Source organism: Salminus brasiliensis, chromosome 19 (genome assembly GCF_030463535.1).
Source record: "Salminus brasiliensis chromosome 19, fSalBra1.hap2, whole genome shotgun sequence".
Taxonomy (NCBI): Eukaryota; Metazoa; Chordata; class Actinopteri; order Characiformes; family Bryconidae; genus Salminus; species Salminus brasiliensis.
In genome coordinates this window covers 29,760,100-29,779,878 of record NC_132896.1, presented here as the reverse complement: position 1 = coordinate 29,779,878, position 19,779 = coordinate 29,760,100, and the positions used below count along the sequence as shown (strand labels likewise).

The window sequence follows — 19,779 nt, the reverse complement described above, 5'->3', positions numbered from 1 at the left end:
AGCCTTAATGTTAACTCACAAGAATAACAACAGGCCGAGCCCTACCTCTACCTACCTACTTGATCTACTTACTGGTCTGCTGGAGTTGCTGAGAGGACTCCTAAATGGTAGAACATTTACATTTACATTTATGGCATTTAGCAGACGCCCTTATCCAGAGCGACTTACAAGGTTACTCGTATTACAGAGGTGGGCCAATGTAGTGTTAGGAGTCTTGCCCAGGGACTCTTATCGGTGTAGCGCAGCATAGTCACCCAGACCGGGAATCGAACCCTGGTCTCCCACATGGTGTTGCTGTAACGCAATGGTAGGTGGTGGTGTTATCTGTTGCACCACACCAACCACCTCGCATCAGCATCACACTCAACCATCTCTCTCTCTCTCTCTCTCACAGGCTTTCACAGAAACCCACACTAGGCCCTGACCCACACTGGTGCACCAGCCTACAGGCTGCAACGACACATACACGACACTGAGTGCCATTAGGGGTCAGTAGAGAAAGGCTCTCCACTAGGACTACAGTGAGGGCCACCGATGAGCAAGAGCACATACCGTTCTCCCCAAACGAAGATGGCGGTGCAAGAAACAGCTGCTCAACTCTCCATGGCTCTGAAGGTTCAGGAATATCCGACTCTCAAGGTCTGTAGGCGCCGTGTGGACCCTTTACAGCAGACGGGCTGCAGCGCTGGGCTGGGCTGGGCTGATCCAGGCTGGTGGTGGGGGAGTAGGTCAGGTTAGTGGAGATGTCAGCGGACGGAGGACCAGGAGAGAGGTCTGCGAGCTAGCGGGGCTAAAGCAAGGTAGCAAAACAAGCCGGAGAGGGAGAGAGAGAGAGATAGAGAGAGATAGATATATATATATATAGAGAGAGAGAGAGAGAGAGGAGGGGGGGGAGAGACATCGACATCGACATCGACAGGGCTAACGATAGCCAGTGAAAGCTAGTCGGTTTTAGGCGTATCGTAGAAGAAGTAGCTAGCTAGTACGATACGTGATCTGTACTGGTTTTAATGGTTTTAATGGTTTTGATGGTTTTTCTGGAGGCTGAGCCTCACATAGCGACAGACGGACTGACTGACTGACATTAGCCTAGCCAGAAACAACCCTGCAGGCAAACGGGCCTCATATCCACACTACAGCAGATTACTGAACAGTAGCACGAATAAACTGATCATAACGTCTGCTGAAATAATAAATGTAGCCTAAAACAGCTAAATTGCAGCATTTAAGTGAGTAAAAATAAGTAAATCTCAAATTGAACGACCCGCACGTTCACCTAATCGACTAACCTACCCGGGGGAGTTAGCTAGCTAGCTAGGCTAGGCTAGGCTAGCTGCTAGCTACATATATAGCTATATAAACGGCCGTGTACTGAAATGCATAGCTAGCTAACTAACTAACACCTATCCACTGAAATAGCCCTAAATTGAAATGAAATGTGTCTCCTGCTCCTCCTGCTGCTGCTGCTGTCAACTAGTTAAGTAGCTAGCCACTTGGCTAGCTGGCGACTGGCTAACATGACGTAACCCAAGATGTGGTGGTGAGCAGCTAGCTAGCCAAGCAACCGCTGTGTCTCGAGCCAGCTAGCCACGCATGCTTAGATGCTGGCTAGGAGGGGGGTATTATATTTTAAGAAGGTCCCCAGGTGGTCGTGACTGACTGACTGACTGTCTGTCTGTCTGACTGTCTGTCTGTCTGTCTGACTGACTGACTGTCTACGCAGGACGGTGGTGGTGACCACTGGCTGGCGTTAGTCACCAAAGCCAGCCTGGAAGAGGCTGTGTTGTAGCCAGGGCTGGCAGCTCCTGATGATCCACGCTGGAGGGATGCTCGCAGGGGTCGGACAGGGGTACGTGTTGGTGTGTTGAGGGCATTGGGTTCAGGCTAATTTCTCACTCTGAATAGCCCGGATGAACGCACGCGGTGTCTGGGCGTGAGGGGAGCCTAACGTTTGATGTCTGGCATTGCCACCTTTGTTCTCTGCGTCACAGATTTCTCTTCCCCTCCTGGAAGATTTAGGCATGCAGTCATTGGGAATGAGGGCGATCAGGGCGCTTTGGCAGGTTCTCTGATGAGCTGTGCTTTTGTGCATTGTCTGGGCTGAACTGGGCTGAACTGGGCTGAACCAGGGAGCGTTTGTTCCACTGTGTGATGTTCCGTTATCTAGTACCGGTGCTGAGCACGCGTACAGAATATAAATGATGCAGGTTCCTCGGTGCTTGCTGTCAGGTGTAGGAACAAAAAGATCATGTGTGTGTGAGTGTGTGTGTGTGTGCTGTGCCAGAGAGCAGGGAGGTCGGGGGTGATCTGTGCTTGCCTCGTTGGGATGTATTGGTGATGGTATTGGTGATGGTATTGGTTATCTAACCACTAACCACATTCACCGAGCCTGGTTCAGTTAGCCTAGCCTTTGCATTACAGCTGTGTAGGTGTGGTGGGTAGTGCATTACTGTCCAGGTTTGCCGATTGGCCTCTTTAGTGCTCTGAATGTCCGAGTATCAGCTTTCTTTGTTGGATTGTGCCATACAGCAGTATGTAGGACATGGGCAACACTGGCAAAGTAATAATCCAATTTATAAAGAGGGTAGTTTGACAAGTGTTTGAGGAAGCTGGGAATGTCTGTATCTCCACCGCTTAGATTTTCTTGGTAGGCATTAGGTAGCAACCTGGAATAACCAAGAACTAGGAAATGGTCTAATGTTTCAGATTAACACTCGGATTTCTTACTGTTATGATTGATATCCCTATGAGAGATTGCTGTGGGGTGTTTTTAAAATAATAATAATAATAATAATAATAATACAGACCTGGCATTTATTTCTGCTTTAAAGCAGTTTAAAACTGAAAAATAATTGGCACTGTTTTTGAGCCACACCTTGTTTAACTAGCTGTTATATACTTTAATATGTAAAATACTGTCACTGTCACACAAGAAGTATTGATAAAATTCTCACAGTATCTTTGAAACATGGTGTCGGGTGATCTAAGGTAATTAACATTGTGCATTAATGCATGCTTCCTGCTAAAATAATGTTTTGTGAACCAGACATTGGTACGTCTTGTTCTTTTTACGGTAAATGGAACTTTGTAGACTATTATAAAAGTTAACAGGACACAAACAACATTTTTAGTTTTTAGTGTTTTAATGGTTTTAGTTTGGACAACCTGAAGGACTCCTAAAAGCCCATAAAAGGTGGTCGAGGAAGGCATGTCACTATGCTGTATATGTGTTTATATATATATATATATTAATAAATAAAAGCAAGCTTGACACTTTCTGTATTTAGTTTGTTCATTCCTGATACTCAAGACGAATGGTCACTTCATTTGTCTTGAATATTGGCATTATATTATACCCAAGATGCATTTAAAATACATACAAGTCTGATCACTCAAACTACTTCAGGGGATGGTCCGAGGCACATGTGAGCTACAAGTTATAGCAGTGTAAAGACATCTGTCTCACCAAGACACAGTTGACAGCTGAAACACCAGTGATAATTGCTGCACAGGAAATACTTTTGCATATTCTGTCCCACACAGCAATCGGATCTGCTTGACTAAGTGTTAAATCCTCTGGCTAAAAGGTAACCAGATGTGCAGGCGTATAAAAATTGTATTTCGATGGTCTATTAAACTGGAAATGGTAACATTTCAATATTAAAATAAGGCACATTTTTAGCAGCTCCTTATTTCTGAAGTCTAATGGTTGTATTTAGGAATCTGAAACACTCAGTTGTGCTACGAGTTTACATTGACAGTCCTAAACTAGATATATTGCTCAGTAGACTGATCTGATTGCTTATGCACCTGTCTGTGAATCTGTTTCCTGTGTCTTTTATAGGTTCCCTATGAGACCTTAAATAAGCGCTTCCGTGCTGCTCAGAAGAACATAGACCGGGAGACCAGTCACGTGACCATGGTGGTTGCTGAGCTGGAGAAAACCCTCAGCAGCTCCTTCCCTGTGGTGGACTCTGTGGTCTCACTCCTGGATGGCGTGGTTGAAAAGCTAAGCGCACTCAAAAGAAAGGTAAGCTGCCATAAAAACAGTTCAGCACTGTGGAGGGGTTTTCAGGATGTGTCCCAGAAAAACCTTTTCAAATTAGCCATTGGTGTTAAATTAGTATTAAGCGCTAAGATGGAGAGTTCTGACAGATTGTGATCTTCTGAAGGCGGCAGAGTCCATCCAGGCAGAGGATGAGAGTGCTAAGCTCTGTAAACGACGCATTGAACATCTGAAGGAGCACAGCAGTGACCAGCCAGCCAATGTCAGTGTGTGGAAGAGGAAACGCATGGATCGTATGATGGTGGAGCATTTGCTGCGCTGCGGCTACTACAATACCGCAGTCAAGCTCGCCAGGCAAAGTGGCATTGAGGTGAGCTTTCTCTCTGGTTTGTGTGTTTGGAGGAAAAGGAGGAGGGCAGATAAATGAAATTCTGCATTTTTAAATTGTTATTTGTCCCAGATGTGTAATTAATCTGCACGTTATTCCGCCAGGATTTGGTCAACATTGAGATGTTCCTCACCGCAAAAGAAGTGGAAGAATCACTAGAGAGACAGGAAACAGCCACCTGTTTGGCCTGGTGCCATGACAACAAATCTCGTCTGCGAAAAATGAAGGTAAGGCACACTTGCAATGACTACCTTTAAAATGAAAGGATTAACATATGATTTATTATGATTACTGACTAGTGTACTTACCCCCTGAGAAGTGGACGGGGGTGGATCTACCATGTATTGCCACCAATGACTTATGGCAATACTTCAAAAGAATGGGTCCCACAAAATATCAGCAAATCCTGAGAAAAGAATTTTAAATGTATTGTTTTAAAATGCGGCCATTTCTAATTTCTTTCAGAGCTGTTTGGAGTTCAGCTTGAGGATCCAGGAATTTATCGAGCTCATTCGACAGAACAAACGCATGGATGCAGTAAGGTACATAAAATGCAAAGTACTAAATGCCTCTGTAATAATGTGGGCTGAAAATATATCGTCGCTGTCCAATGAAAATGAAAACCTGTATCTCCAAAATGGTGACAGGAGAAGGCAAAATGTTTTTTACTTTGAATGTAAAAAGTCAGTCAGCATAAAATAAGAGTTTATTCCAAATAACTTTGAGCATTTCTATTGGTTTCTTTAGCATTTCTATAACATTCATTCAGAATTGTGTACACAGTGTTTAGAGCAGCTAAGTAGAGAATATATATTTTATCAAAGATCAACCTGTATCGTTTTGGAATGAAAGAAACATTTAGCTTCTTGTTTGGTTCGGATTTTCAGTTTTTCAGTTTGGTCCAAACCAAAATAGTAGGTCTGAAAGATGCCGCGAACCACAGGCAGATCAGAAAGGCTAAAATTGGGTCCTACCGAAAAAGGTGGTCTCTAGATATCAACTGAACCATGGTCTGATTCGCTTGCCTTTTTTTTTTTTTTGTGGTGGTTTGGACAAGGTTCTTTAGTGCGCTCACAACCTAATGTGTTCAATTTACCAAAAAGACGAACCTTGGACTTTCCGGCGTGAAAAGGCCCTTAGTCTAAATGTATCCAGGTACGGTTTATTACTGAGGGCTGTTTAAAGAGAAGTAGAAAAAAATAATACTGTGTATCTGCCACAGACATGCACGAAAACACTTCAGCCAAGCAGAAGGCGGGCAGCTGGATGAGGTACGGCAGGTGATGGGCATGCTGGCCTTCCCTTCTGACACTCACATTTCCCCTTACAAGGTAAGATTTCTGTACAAAAAAATCAGTCATGTTCTCTTCTGTTATTGAGCTTATATGTGAATCTATTGTTTAAATGTCAGGAATATATTAGCTGTTGAGAAAGAGGTGATTCGTTTTAAGTAGGCTTGTTTTTTTTTTTTTTTGGTTTGTTTGTTTGGTTTTTGTAGGACCTTCTGGATCCAGGTCGCTGGAAAATGCTAATCCAGCAGTTTAGATACGACAACTACAGATTACACCAGCTGGGGAACAACTCTGTGTTCACCATCACTCTACAAGCAGGGCTGTCTGCCATCAAAACCCCGTATCCTCTCAGCAGCGGGCTTGACTGCCTCTATTACTGTTTCATTTGAAGTGTTTGGCAGAGTCATGAATAAATATTGTTAGTCTTCTCAGGAGAATAACATCATGAGATGCTGGTTCTTCTTGTATGGTAATAATGCTGCAAGTTGTCGCCCTTAACTCACAGCTCACAGGCAATGTTACAAAGAGGATGGAACCTCCAAAAACCCAGATTGCCCTGTATGCAGCAAGTCCCTGAACAAGTTGGCTCAGCCTCTGCCCATGGCCCACTGTGCAAACTCCCGTCTGGTGTGCAAAATCTCCGGTGAGGTCATGAATGAGAACAATCCACCCATGATGCTGCCTAATGGCTACGTTTATGGCTACAATGTGAGTAGATAACAGTTGGATGAGCAGCTATTACTTTTTTTTTTTACAGCTATTTTTTCCCCCTCGTGTTTATTGACTTCTCCTTTGACGCTCAGCTCATCTAGATCTTTTGTTTGACTTCCTTCTGCAGTCTCTCTTGTCGATTCGCCAAGACGACAAGGTGGTATGCCCCAGAACCAAAGAGGTCTTCAACTTCTCCCAGGCTGAGAAGGTCTACATCATGTGATGAGACCTCCAGAGGATAGTTCTTGGTTCTTTGTGACTCCACCCTGGGCTGAATGAGTCCCAACACGACACCTCTAGTTGAAGGGCCTCGGTTTCCCAGCCTGCAAGACTCTACAAGACTGAATTCAGTTGTCGACATGCACTCTACTGGCCTGCCAAACCTTCATTGAGAAATGGTTTAGAATCGATTCGAGGTTTAAACAGTGCAACTGAATGGTGATAATAGAGAGGAACGTAGGTCATTTCAAAAGGTTGATATTTTGACATTTCCTTTACTTGGTTCTTTACAGTTGTGTGATGAGGACAAAAGGACATGGCTCAATATCATATATCTGAGAGCTTCTGCCTTTTTTAGTGTGTTTCAGACCTGACTATTCATTGGTTTCGATCAAGGGCGCACCCATTTTGCAATTCTCTTTTTAGGCAGATTGTAACTGGGTTGTAGTAGGGGGGGGGTACATTTCTATTGCCTTGCTTAAGCACCTGTGAAATCTGTTACCACTCCAGTTCAACTGATACTGGCATACTTTTACAAAATAGCTCATTGTTCTTGCAGTTAGAAATTACAGTAGCATCTTTCGCAATACTTCTCACGTATTTCTCAGTTGACGTAACTAGGTGTAGAGGACATCACAGTGCGTAGGTAGCTATAGAGAAGGTTTGCTATTAGCCGACATTTTACATCACATGCCGTGTGTAGCCATATCAGTGACTGGGTATCATTATTACCGCAACCATCATCATTATCATCCTCATCATCATTACGTGCAGTACATATGTGGAGTCAAGCAGCATCTTATCATGACCAAAGTCAAACTTGTTAGGTCAAGTGTAGCAGGATTGCATTGTGACCAATAAGTCTTAACATTTTCAAGGTGGCTTTGTAAGGATTTTGGTGTGTTAAGAATATAAAACATGGGCATCACTTATGGTGGCACTCTCCATGACGTCATGCCAGATTTAGGGGTGTTTGGGATTAAAGATGGACGCATTCATTTACCAAAGCAGTCTGTGTTATCTGGATCTCAGGATAGATTCATGTACATGCACAGTGCATCAACATGGTCTGATTCAGTATGCCCCCATACTAAACGAGACCACCGAAGACTTCTTCCCATTTCCCTTAATAGGCTGTCTTCCTATTTTGTGTTAGGTATGCCCTACATGGGTTTGGGATAGATGTGGTTCCTTAATGTTCTTTTGACTTAATCAGTAATCAAATACCATTTAAAAAGTGTGCTTCAGATAATCATTTCATGATAATTTTCCAACAACAACAACAAAAAAAGTGATGATTTTTTTTGTATTGCTGTTCAAGCACACATTTTCTATTTCAGAGTTCTCGGCTTTCTCAGATTTCACAGGAGCAACTGCAGGTAACGGATGGGTAGTCTATGATCACCCAGACCCTATTTTTTTAAGCACACCACCATTTTTCCTTTGTATTAGCAAGTTGCTTCCAAATGTGTTATTTTATTGTAAGTGTGGAAAGGCTACTTAGATACAGCTCCTGCATGTGTATATTCTTAGGGTAGTTGGGTTGTTATTGTCTAGTCACCAATAAAAATTTATTTGATTAAACACTGTCCCTGTCTCTGCAACCGGCTGTAGAAACGCTGTCCATTTTTTTCACTGTCCAAGGTCTGGACAAATGTGTATATGTGTTTTATCAACGGATCTACCCACTTTTTTGGTGGAGAACCACAAAAAAGGCTTGATGTGCCAAGATGTCGCGTTCTAGCCACTCGTGAGGAGGTTCAAGAGATGTCAAGACAGCACTGACACCTGATTGAAACCCCATTGAGAAGCTGTGGGACTGTGTGAAGAAGTGTCTGGAAAAGGAAAGTCCAGCCACTATTATGAGATGTTTGGTCAGCAGTGGAGAACATGTGGGAGGCTTTCATTAAAACCATTAGAGGATCTACAAAAAATGCTAGACACTCATACTAGTCCATCTGAGGACTAGTAGGTATTTGGGATCTTTAGGAAAACATTAGGTAGAAGATAAAATAAAGGCAGGAATGGGTGGTAGCACTTTTTTGATCCAACATCAAGCAGTATTGATACTAATATTCTGATATTAGTGCTGGTATCAGTTCCTGATCACCTTAAAGTGGGAGTTGATCAAGAATTGTGATCAATTAATGCTGTGAAATTTACTCCATACCTTACTTTACAGAAGCACAGACCAGGATACACTGATTTCAGTGGTTTTCTGAACGGAAATCAATGCTTATCAAATCTGAGGTCCAGTCTGCTGGCTACCATTTTCATATGGCGCTTAAATTCAGTGTAGAAATTCAGTTGGATCCTCAGAAGCGCCATTATCGTAGTTAGCTCAAAAAAAATAAAATCAAATCAAATCAAATTTTATTTGTCACGTACATAGTCATAAACAGTATAACTTGCAGTGAAATGCTTTTTTGACAGTCTGCCCACATCAAGCTATACAATAAAAATCTACATTTAAACTTAACTAAACCTTAACTTAATGAAGTAAAGTGCAAAAGTGCAAAATAAAAATGAAGAAAATAAAAATAGAATAAGTTACATTTAAGTTAAAGAATAGAATATAAAAATATGAAAATATAGAAATATAAGCCAAAAAAAAAATACAGAATACAAATATACAAATATATATACAGAGATGTATTAATAGCTAGTATTAATACTTTCATTAATATGAATATATAATCCCTGACATCTCCAAACTCAATGACCAGTATCAGAGGTACCCCAAAATTGACCCAAAATCCAGCTATAACCCCAATAAGACTGGTGCTAGCTGCCGTTACCCGCTCCTGGCTAAACTCACGAGCACGACCGCACGCACTGCGACCGTTACTTGAGGTTGATAGCGAGCTAAGCTAAGCTAAGCTAGGCTAAGCTAGGCTAAGCTAAGCTAACACTACAACCCACGTTCCTCTCAAAATATGGAAGGTAGGTGAGATTGCAGACCCCGGTGTACCTGTTTTCCAGCCTGTGTACAATAAATTCAACTAGCACATTAAAGGCCAAGCGAGCAAATCACGTCCTACCCACGTCTGAGGAGGATTTGATGGCAGCTAGCTAGCATTAGCTAGGTTCTCGCTAGCTACTTAGCTAGATAGCTAGCCAGCTAGCTAACAAACATTAGCCAACGAGACCAGTGTGGCACAGACCCCATTAGGTCATTATTCATTAATGTGGCACCTCAAAATTTTAACTAAATTAGATACAAAAGTTAGATGGACAAAAGTATTGGGACACCTGTTCAAAAACATACTTAAAAAGAGCTGATCCTGATTATGTTGGAGTAACTGTCTCTACTGTCCAGGGAAGAAGGCTTTCTACTAGATTTTGGAGGATTTGAGGTTACAAGGTTTGGTTGATCACCACCCACCTCATCCCCAACTTCCCAACTCATCCCAAAAGTATTGTCTGGAGCATTATCTATCAGCTTGGGGGGGTTATAGCCCTCTAGCCCACGCCTGGCATTAGGCATGGTGCCAGTACGGTTCTGGAGAGTCCTATTCTATTGGCAGTACTAGACAAGCTGGCTGTGTGTGCATTTGCACATCTGTGTCAGCAATGGGTGCAATTGGTTGGAGTCTGTCTGGGAGAACTGAAGGATGATGGAAGGCCAAAAGGTCTAAATGTAGATGCAGTGACCCACTCATGCCAGGGTTAATGCGTAACTGTCACCTGGCGTCTCCTCTATGTCTTCCGGTCTTCTCATTATTCCCACTTGTGCTGAATGTTCTGCCGTAGATGATGAGTCTGAGGAAGTATACGGCCAGCGCATACATATTGTGGGCATTGTGACCCGTGACAGGCGCTTCCTCCGTTCAGTGGAACAAGTGTTCGAATTTTCATGGCTCGAAAATAAGACCCCTGAGGTGAGGCTCTCCACTTCACTGTATCCTTGCAGTTGATGTTAGATCCTGGACTGAGTTGAAAGGTACGTGTCTTCCACAACACAGAAGCGAAGAGAAGCCTTGCCGTTGCTGATGCCCTCTTTTGCCTGTGGCTGTGTGGAGAACGATGACTTTGTCTCCTTACAGGAGATTCTTCAGAAGGTAGGATGCTGTTTGTTTGTGTGAAGAGACGGCTTGTGCTTTTTGCTTTTTACTTGTCTTCCTTGTCCACCATGTCTTGTCTTGCTAATTTTGCTTTGTCTTTGTGACGCCTCAAGCATGGGAAAGGGAAAAGGCGGATGGAGCTTAGGTGGAGTTCGTTATTTTAGAGCCAGCGACTGATTTCACACCCTCTTCTTGTCTCCACTGACCTCAGCTCCGTGGTTCAGTCCATTAGTTGTTGGATGGAAATGGTGAATCAGATTTACGTCACAGAATGGCCTACGTTTGACAGCTTGTTGGACAGAGTGTAGCAACCTGAAGCAGCCATTGAAATCCATCAAGACATGACCCCTATTTATCTGTAGCCAACTAGAGCAGCTGTTGATATAAAGAGAGGCAAGAATGCTGTGTACCATTTCCTTGTTTACCTCAGAACTATGTGCATTGGACAGATTATGCAAAACTGAATAGCAGTTTGAGTTGGGCATCATTTTTGAGGTATTCTGTGGCAAGGGTGTTTTTGTTCGACTCATTTTGTTCGCTTCCGTTTATATGCAAAATGGTGCGATCGTGGCATGTGTTGTGCTGGTTTTGTATCTTCTAAAGAAGCCAATGCTAATCCCTGCGTTCTTTTGGATCAGCCATGCATAGTCAACAGATGCCCAGGACAGCAAAAATGGTCTAATCTGGTCTTTTTAAGACTGCAAATGTCATGTTATCCACATTCTTCTTTACTTTAGGACTGTGTCAGCCATTGGCTTGTTTCATGATGATGACATGTTCTTGTTTATTTTTGTCTTATAATTTAATTATTTTTTTGCAATATTTTGCTTCAATGGGAGGACAAGTCAAGGCTGCTATGCTAAGCACAAATGTCCGTGATTACAGCCAGTAATCTTTTAGGACTGTATTGTTCCAGTCAGGCAGTTTGGATCAGTGTTGTTAATTATGGCAATTTGATAGATGAGTGTGGCACAGAACCGATTAAGTCGTTATTTATTAATGTGGCACTTCAAAATCTTATCTAAATGAGATATGCTATATGGACAAAAGTATTGGGACACCTGTTTAAAACCTGCTTAAAAATAATTTATGTTGGAGTAACTGTCTCTACTGTCCACAGAAGAAGGCTTTCTACTAGATTTTGGAGGAGCATTGCTCTGAGGATTTGAGGTTACAAGGTTTGGTTGATCACCACCCACCTCATACCCAACTCCCTCCCACTGCTCCACAGCTTAATGTTTTGGGGGCTTTATACCCCTCCAACCCCTCTGGATCAGTGTTGTTAATTATGGCCATTTATCCAAAGAATAGTACATGGCATCCTGGCTGAATTTGACTTGGCACGTTAGTCTCTCTCCTTACTTCTGCTTTTCCAATCTTAGAACTAAGGCTACGCTTACATTACCTGGCTGAAGTGACTCAAATCTTGTGCCGTAATGTGATTACGATCTGATTGTTTAGGGCTCTGTGGACTTGTCAGATGTGATGCATATCCAATTTGTTGGCATGCAACATGAATGTTATTGGTCAGATTGGATTTCACGCGTCTTTCTGCCTGTACACTGTTGCTTAAGCATATCAGTGTGTCGTTTCATTGGATCCATTGACATTACAATCAGATATAGGTCACTTATATTTATAATTTGATCCCAGTCAGAAGTCAATTCCCAGGATTACGACGGTTTTACCCCCATGCACCAAGCCTGTCAGAATGGGAAATTTGACATGGTCAAGTATCTGATGTCTAAAGGAGCAACAACTCAGCTAAAGAATCGGCATGGTTGCACCCCACTGTACCTGGCCATCAAATCCAAGTATGTGAATTAATTTGCTGTGCTGAATATTCTGTTCTTTCTGTAACAGAGATGAAACAATTCAATGAATTTAATCAAATTGCAGCTTATTGTTATACTGTATCATGACTAGCATGTTAGCTTGTAGCTTGTATATTAGCCCATGTCTAGGATGTTAGATTGGGACGTTAGATTACAAAAAGTTAATATATTAATCCCAGACACATTTACAGCCACTATTTATGAGAAATGAGTAGAAATTGATTTTCTTAAACAATTCCATAAGAATCTATAATCTTCACCAATATGCCATAACATTAAGACCACTGTGAAAGGAATAACACCAATTATCTATTACAATGCACCTTTCAAGAGTGGGATCTACATATTAGGCTCAAGTGAACAGTCAGCTCTTAAAATTGTTATGTTGAAGTAGGGAAAAATGGGCAAGCAGAAGAATTAAGAGCCAAATTGTAATGGCTAGACGACTGGGACAGAACATCTCCAAAACATCAGGCAGGTCTTTTGGCAGGTCAAGTATGCAGTGGTCAATACCTACCAAAAGTACTCCAAGGAAGGACAACCAAGCAGTGGCGACAGGTCATGAGCACCCATGGCTCATTGAAGCAACTTAGGGAGGCCCCACCTTGGAACTTACAGAACTTAAAGGATCTGCTGCTGACATATTGGTGCTAAATATCACGGGACAACTTCAAAGATCTTGTGGAGTCCATGCCTTGACGGGTTAGAGCTGTTTTGATGGCACAGGTGGGACCTACAGAATATTAGACAAGTGGTTTTAATGTATGGCTGATTGGTGAATGATGTGAGTTAGCTAATACAGACATTTTCGTCACGAATACAATGCTTTGCATAAAAAGGGTTCTGATGTGTATGTATACTGATATTTCAGACACTCTAATATAATCAAGATCCTAATGTTTATGGGAGCATCTGTTATGCTGGAGCCAGAGAAAGTTGCAATAGAGGTTATCAAGTCAGTTTCTGTCTCCTTCTTTGTTCATAATTTTCTTCATGAATTTCGTTCAAGCTGTTAAGTTTATTGTGAGTCTTTTTCCACCAGGGCCGTCAAGACAGCGGACTATCAGCTTTTGCATGCATGGTATTTGGCTGGTGTGAACATGGACCAGGGGGATTATAACGGCAGGACTGCTCTGCATGCCGCGGTGATGAACAAAGACCCTCAAATGGTGGCCAAACTGCTGCAGTATGGAGCTATCCCTCTGGTATGCAGCAAACAAACATATGGCTGCATATTCGCCATGTATTAATGGCTGGTTTCGCTCATACATTTCCCATCTCCCTGTCTTGTTTTGTTAAACTGGTCTCTACTGGCAGCCTTTAGTATTCTGTCTGTTCTCAATCTTTTAGGTGAAAGACATCTGGGGAAGGACAGCTTTGAATGAGGCTAGAAGGAATAACCTGCACAGCATCTTAAATTTGTTTTGCCTGAGCATCACAGAGAACTTCAACAATGAACAGGCCGAGGGCGTCCAAGTGGTGCAACGGTCTAATAATTGGCCCAGTCATCAGAAGATCACCAGTTCAGTCCCTGGGGATAACACAGCCATAGAAATGACTGAAATTAAGGTGACAGTTGGGTTGAAAAAAACCCAAAAAACAAAACACATTGAAACAGGCTACTAACTCCGATGTATCCACAGTTCCACCATTTCAGAAGTGTCACCTTAAAGAGGCCTAGACCCTCAATTTTATCTAAAATTCACAAATGTTTCAGATTCTCTCACACTAGAAAAATATTACAGATGAAAAAGCAACAACAACAAACAGCAAGTTACTTTCCTCTCATTTATTCCAAAATTCAAAGAACCTTGGTCCAGCAAATGTCAATAAAGTCCAAGGCAGTCTGAAGTCAGTGAAATCCAGTTCAAACAGGAAAAGCATTTTATACATTTGATGATTTGGTCATTAGTCAGTAGAACCGGGACATTAGAAATCTGCATTTGCAGAGTTAATAGGTTCATTTATCAAGTTAACATTATAATGTTTCCTTGAACAGTTTTTTGGTCACTTTGCAGGTTTCTCGTAGTGTGGTCCAGTAAAGGCTGGAATTATTGGTAGATCGTTTGGTCTAGTAGACATAGCTGGCAGTGTAGAGAGACTGTGTGGCAGCCTGGTTGGCCTGGCCTGTGGGCTTGTACTCGCCTTTAGACGCCAGACTGTTAATCTGTGGGGGGGGGGAGAAAACAAACAAAAAAAACAAGAGTGTTACCAGTGTGCCAGGTCTGCATCTGCTGTCCACACAGCATTTGTTTTTCCCCTCATTTAGAGTCTGTGTGGTCTTTAATGTGAAAACAGATTCAGTACATTCTAACATGGCTATTTATGTATTCTTTTTATATATATACACTGATCAGCCAGAACATGAATATAATAGATGTATTTTCTGTTTTTACAAATTAGAGAAAACAGAAAAGGGAGAGACAAGTCAAGGGAGGGACTCTTAAAGGGACAGCTTTAGAAGCAATAAAAACATCTGTACACTGTCTTGGACATAGCCCTTCTTGTCCTGGTTGTGACCCCATTTGGGCTTTAGTTATTCTGTCTTGGGCCATTGCTCACCTTAGCACGGGTGCAGAAAGCATCCTGGGCAGCCTTCCTGTTTTCTGTCTTTCCCTTCCATGCAGCAAGGGCTGAAGCTTGGAGAGCCCGGCCATAGGAGAAGGTCAGCTTCCAAGGTGTGTGCAGTGGAGTTTGATTGATGGCGTTCAGGTTGAGCGAAGCTTCCTCCTCACTCTGTCCTCCCGACAGGAAGCAGATGCCTATTTATTAATAAACAAATAAGAACATATAAAAACAGGTTAATGGTGAACATGGATTAAAACAAGGAACCGTTCCTCTTCGGCTGAGAAATCTTTAAAAAAAAGGCCAAAGCCTTCCAGTTACCTGGTACGGCAGCGGGCACGGTGCGTCTGAGGGCACTGACAGTTGCCATGGCAACCTCCTGTGGGGTGTACTTCTTGGGGCAGGAGTGTCCGGCTGTGACCATGTTGGGCTTCAGCAGAGTTCCCTCCAAATACACGTGGTGGTCAGACAGGGCCTTGTATGTAGCAGCAAGGACCTGAAGAAGCAAAGGCGAAGAAAGATTAGAAAGACTGCAGCAGGTTCCGAGCCTGTCAGGTGTGTCTTATATAACCACCCATTTTCCTTCTTTTTTTGAAAGCCTTTTAAGTGGTCATCTTGAAGCAAGCTCACCTTCTCCGTAACATACTGGCAACGCTGGAGGTCATGATCTCCGTCTGGAAGAATTTCAGGCTCAACGATAGGTACCAATCCATTCTAAGGGAAAGGAAAGGGATATTCAAAAGAGGGGTATTTAGAAGGACAGGGGGCACTGAAAGCTGAAATTGATGGTGTAGTTTCATGTAAGAATGTAAGCTCCTCTTTTTCATATGAAGACCGTCATCGTCTGTAGTGCAATATTGATGGACTAATGTCAAAGCTAGTCAGTGCTCTGGGAAGTACCTGTTGGCAGATGCTGGCATATCTGCCGAGTACGTTGGCGTTTTCAGCAATGGAAAGGGCAGAGGGGCAGCCATCAGAGATCTTCAGCACACAGCGCCACTTAGCAAAGTCACAGCCGTCCTTCTTGTACTGAGCACACCGCTCGGACAGACCATCCAAGCCTGATGGACACGGAAAGAAGACGTTTACTCAAAGGCAGACATTTTTTATGAAAAGCTATTTAAACACTCGTCTGCTGTGAAGATGCATCTATGGATCATCACATTAGAGTTACCCTGTGTCGTTGTTTCTCCATCTGTTCCGTTCAGTCCGGCTGTGCCTTTGTCCACCTGGTGGCACAAGAGCACATAGTCAAGGCATGTACTACATTTCTGGATGAAGAATTTTCAACTGAAAATCCCTGTGAACAAGAGCATGCTTTGTGAAACGCCTTAGACCCACACTTCAGTTCTTCACCCTAATCACTGCAGTACTTTCATAGTTAACATCAGTTTCACAGACCCTAAAATAGCGCCCTGATGGAAACTGCCAATCAAAAGCCGATCCGCACCCAGAGCCCTTCGAGCTTCAAGTACGGCTCGGCCCGACCCGCCATCCCTCAAAATCCACGGAAGACAAGCGTCCAGGCTTTTTTCTGTCCTGGCACCGAAGTGGTGGAATGAGCTTCCCCTGGGTGTCCGAACGGCCGAGTCGCTCGCTGTCTTCAAACACAAACTGAAGACCCACCTCTTCCGAGAATACTTGGACGAATAGCAGAGTACTATGGTCACCTTATTATTTGTGCTTAGTAATGTCTAAAGCTTAGAGGTATCTTTGAACTATTAGTCTATTCTAACTAGCTGAGGTTTTCTTGGGTAAATAGCTATGGGCACTGGATAAGAGCGTCTGCTAAATGCCGTAAATGTAAATGTAACTGGTACCAAATAGTACCTAGTAGTTTGTGCATTATGATTAATAACAGAATAATAAACCTAGGGTTCAAAAGGTTAAAGAATTGGTTCATAAAAATAAAAATTCCACTACCCCAAACATAGTTGACCAGCCAACATGTTTAGTGTTTTAAATGAGCTTATTTGGCTTTAACTGAAGCTTTCTCTTTTAAATCTTGTAGGTGGAATTTCATTGCTTCGTATCTACATTAGCCCAGTAGCGCCAGTGCAACCCTAAAGAAGCTCATTTCAGTCTTCGCTGAGTAATAATGGTTTTCCGGTGACCTTTCACATATTTATAATAAACGCAGAAGCACGTGTGTCTCAAAAACTGGTCCAACCAGTCGCAAAGAAGGAACAAAGACCATCTTCTGGTCATGCGGAGGCAGAAAGACCGTGAAGAATACACATGCTCTTGTGCAGTACTTCGGACTGGAATACTCCACCTGCTCTTTGATCACTGGGCACAGGTGCACTTTGACCGTTGACCAAGAAACTGTTGATTAAGTGTACTCTGAGCATGCAAGCATGAAGAGCAGAACGAGCAAACAAGCACAGCTTCTTATTAACAGAGCAGTCACAGTCCAACCAAAGAGGTTCTATGTATACCCTGTATCTGTACCCCCACCCCTCAGTCCAGGCCTAACTATCAAGCCCTTAAATGGTCTAAATCAGGGGTGTTGAGGGGGCAGAGCACAACTGAATCTGTTCAAGAGAGTGGGTCCCCAGGACTAAACTTAAAAAGACACCATCCTGACTGGCTTGGGATAGCATACAGGTATCTGAACAGCAAGAAATGCACATTTAATTTTACACACACACACACACACACACACACACACACACACACACACACACACACACACACAGGAACAGGGTTTTCCTCCCTGTACAGGATCAGTACCTTAATGCCAACCACGATGCCCTTGTCCTTGACGAGCTTGGGGAATGGGACACCCTTGTCGGATTTCTGATACAGGGTCTCATGGAAGAAAATGACTCCTCCCACGTTCTCAGAAATGGAGGGATCAACGGAGAACAAGAGGTCACGGAAGTAGCGGCGGTTCTCCTCGGTGTTCTCCACATTGATCTTTTGCAGGCGCTTTGCCATGGTGCCTGAAGTATGAAGAAATTGCATGCTTCATTATTACAAATAGATCAAGTGATCTGTCTTGCAGTTCCTGCAACCCCACATTACATCCGCAGCGAATGTAGACACAGTATCAGCGGTCATACTGTCTGGATACGGCTAATTTCTCAAATCCGTCTGGAAACAGACGTCACACACTATGAAGAGCTTTTAATAAGTGAGTCATGTGTGAAAGAGGCCATCTCTTATGCAGAAGGCCTTGGTCATGCTTTCGTGTGGTGGTCTTCACAGATGTTCCGTCAACCTGTGTAAAGGTTGTTTTAGGTTTAGGGTTGATAGATTTGATGAGTTTTTGCATGAAGGTTGAAGCTGAAGATAAACTGATAATCTACAAAACGAGGGACCATTAAAATAAGGAGTTATCAAAAGCCTCAAAGGTGGTCCTCTTATGTAACCACCTGCCTTGCTGTGCTCTTAGGGCCCAGAAGATAAAACCTACATCAAGCCCCTTCCGAATAAACAATGATTAACCAAGGCTCAGCTGAGATACCACACGTTCTGACCTGTGGACTCATCTGCAGCCAGGATACCCTTTCCAGGGGCCACAATCCGCTGGGCGATAGTGGCCAGCTCCTTCTTCTGCTCAGGAGAGAGCGATGGGTACTGGTGGGTCATCCTGAAAAGAGCAGAAATGAGACATGACAGATTTAAATGATAGTTAGATATGATATGATAGATAATCTGCAATAGACAGTACTTGCATGACCTTAATGCTGTGCTCTCCTGCACGTTTAGCAAATATTTGGCCTGACCAGGTGCCTAGGTTGAACTTCAGTCGAGAAAGCAGATAAACTGGCTCCTCCCTCTAACCAAACTACTTTAAGATTATCCAGAAGGGAGACAGGCTGATCAGAGACCAGTTTCTACTGGAGTTTGAGCCACAGGGGACAGATTTCAACAGACTGCCTACGTGTGCAACGCATCTGCGAGCATGCCACTGCGCTACGACTGCACATGTTAGTCGATAACCTTCTTCCTGGTTCTCTCAAACAACCCACGATCATTTTGGCAGGCAGCAGATTATTGCACCAATAAAAAGATCAATTGCAAAATGCAATGCAATGCAACTGAATCCTGCATAACCTCAGCTGGGTTAGGAGCGCGTGCAAGAATGAGCTGTCATATTCAATAGCATTAGCCTAAAAGAGGTGAGGGTTAGCACCCTTAACTTACTTGCTGATGGTCTGTGTGCACGTCTGGCGAGCAGGAATGCAGGAATGAAGAACTTGCTCTCTTGCTGTTGCCCCAGCTCAGGCTGCACCGAGCAAGTCGAGCCTAGTGCTATTTATCCACCCCAGAGGTGGAGGCTGGGCCAAACGGGCGTGGGCTAGGAGCACTCCGGCCATTGGCTAGGGCAGTGGGGCAGGGGTGTGTGAGCACAGGCTAAGCCAGAACTGTGGTTTGGGCTGACAGAAGTTTTTTTTGTTGTTGCATATCTTTGCAGTAGTTTCCATTAATGGCACGTAGGCCCATATACTACCTGCCTGTATGGGTGAACACATGCATGCTCTTCTATGCCCCCAACATACACCTAGCCATGTCTTAAATGAGTGGTTCACTGCAAAATCAAATTTGCACAATCTCCCCCCTTGTTCCATGTAGTCAATCCACCGAAACATGACAGATGTCAGACATTGGCTTCTTTAGTTTTGAAGTGGAGCTACAACGCTAATCTAGCTCAAACGTAATGGAAGTCTATGTCACCCAAAATCTTCATCAG

General features: G+C 43.2%; 3 protein-coding genes across 4 annotated transcripts in view; 1 reads left to right on the top strand and 2 right to left on the bottom strand.

The window, feature by feature from the left end:
- ctbp1 (C-terminal binding protein 1) overlaps window positions 1-1,169 on the bottom strand; it is a 42,364-nt gene extending 41,195 nt beyond the window's left edge. Inside the window, exon 1 of the mRNA XM_072664087.1 lies at window positions 553-1,169. The gene's annotated coding sequence lies outside the window, so the exon portion shown is untranslated. The remainder of the gene's footprint in view (window positions 1-552) is intronic.
- Window positions 538-8,220, top strand: maea (macrophage erythroblast attacher, E3 ubiquitin ligase). 2 transcript variants are annotated; one of them, XM_072664088.1, is made up of 9 exons: window positions 538-639; window positions 3,845-4,030; window positions 4,173-4,376; window positions 4,499-4,621; window positions 4,860-4,936; window positions 5,617-5,725; window positions 5,893-6,026; window positions 6,199-6,394; window positions 6,525-8,220. In XM_072664088.1, the coding sequence occupies exons 1-9, from the start codon at window positions 571-573 to the stop codon at window positions 6,618-6,620; spliced, it is 1,194 nt and encodes a 397-aa protein (XP_072520189.1). In that variant the 5' UTR covers window positions 538-570; the 3' UTR covers window positions 6,621-8,220. The 2 variants fall into 2 exon arrangements, with proteins under 2 accessions (XP_072520189.1, XP_072520190.1); XM_072664089.1 differs by lacking the exon at window positions 538-639 and adding an exon at window positions 1,651-1,849.
- Window positions 8,221-14,289: 6,069 nt separating this feature from the next.
- Window positions 14,290-19,309, bottom strand: aldob (aldolase b, fructose-bisphosphate). Its single transcript, XM_072663307.1, has 9 exons — window positions 19,233-19,309; window positions 18,563-18,675; window positions 17,814-18,025; window positions 16,255-16,309; window positions 15,981-16,141; window positions 15,711-15,794; window positions 15,402-15,576; window positions 15,078-15,277; window positions 14,290-14,682 (listed from the first exon to the last, which is right to left on the bottom strand). Exons 2-9 carry the CDS (start codon window positions 18,672-18,674, stop codon window positions 14,587-14,589), a joined length of 1,095 nt encoding a protein of 364 aa, XP_072519408.1. The 5' UTR covers window position 18,675; window positions 19,233-19,309; the 3' UTR covers window positions 14,290-14,586.
- Between the last annotated feature and the right edge of the window lie 470 nt (window positions 19,310-19,779).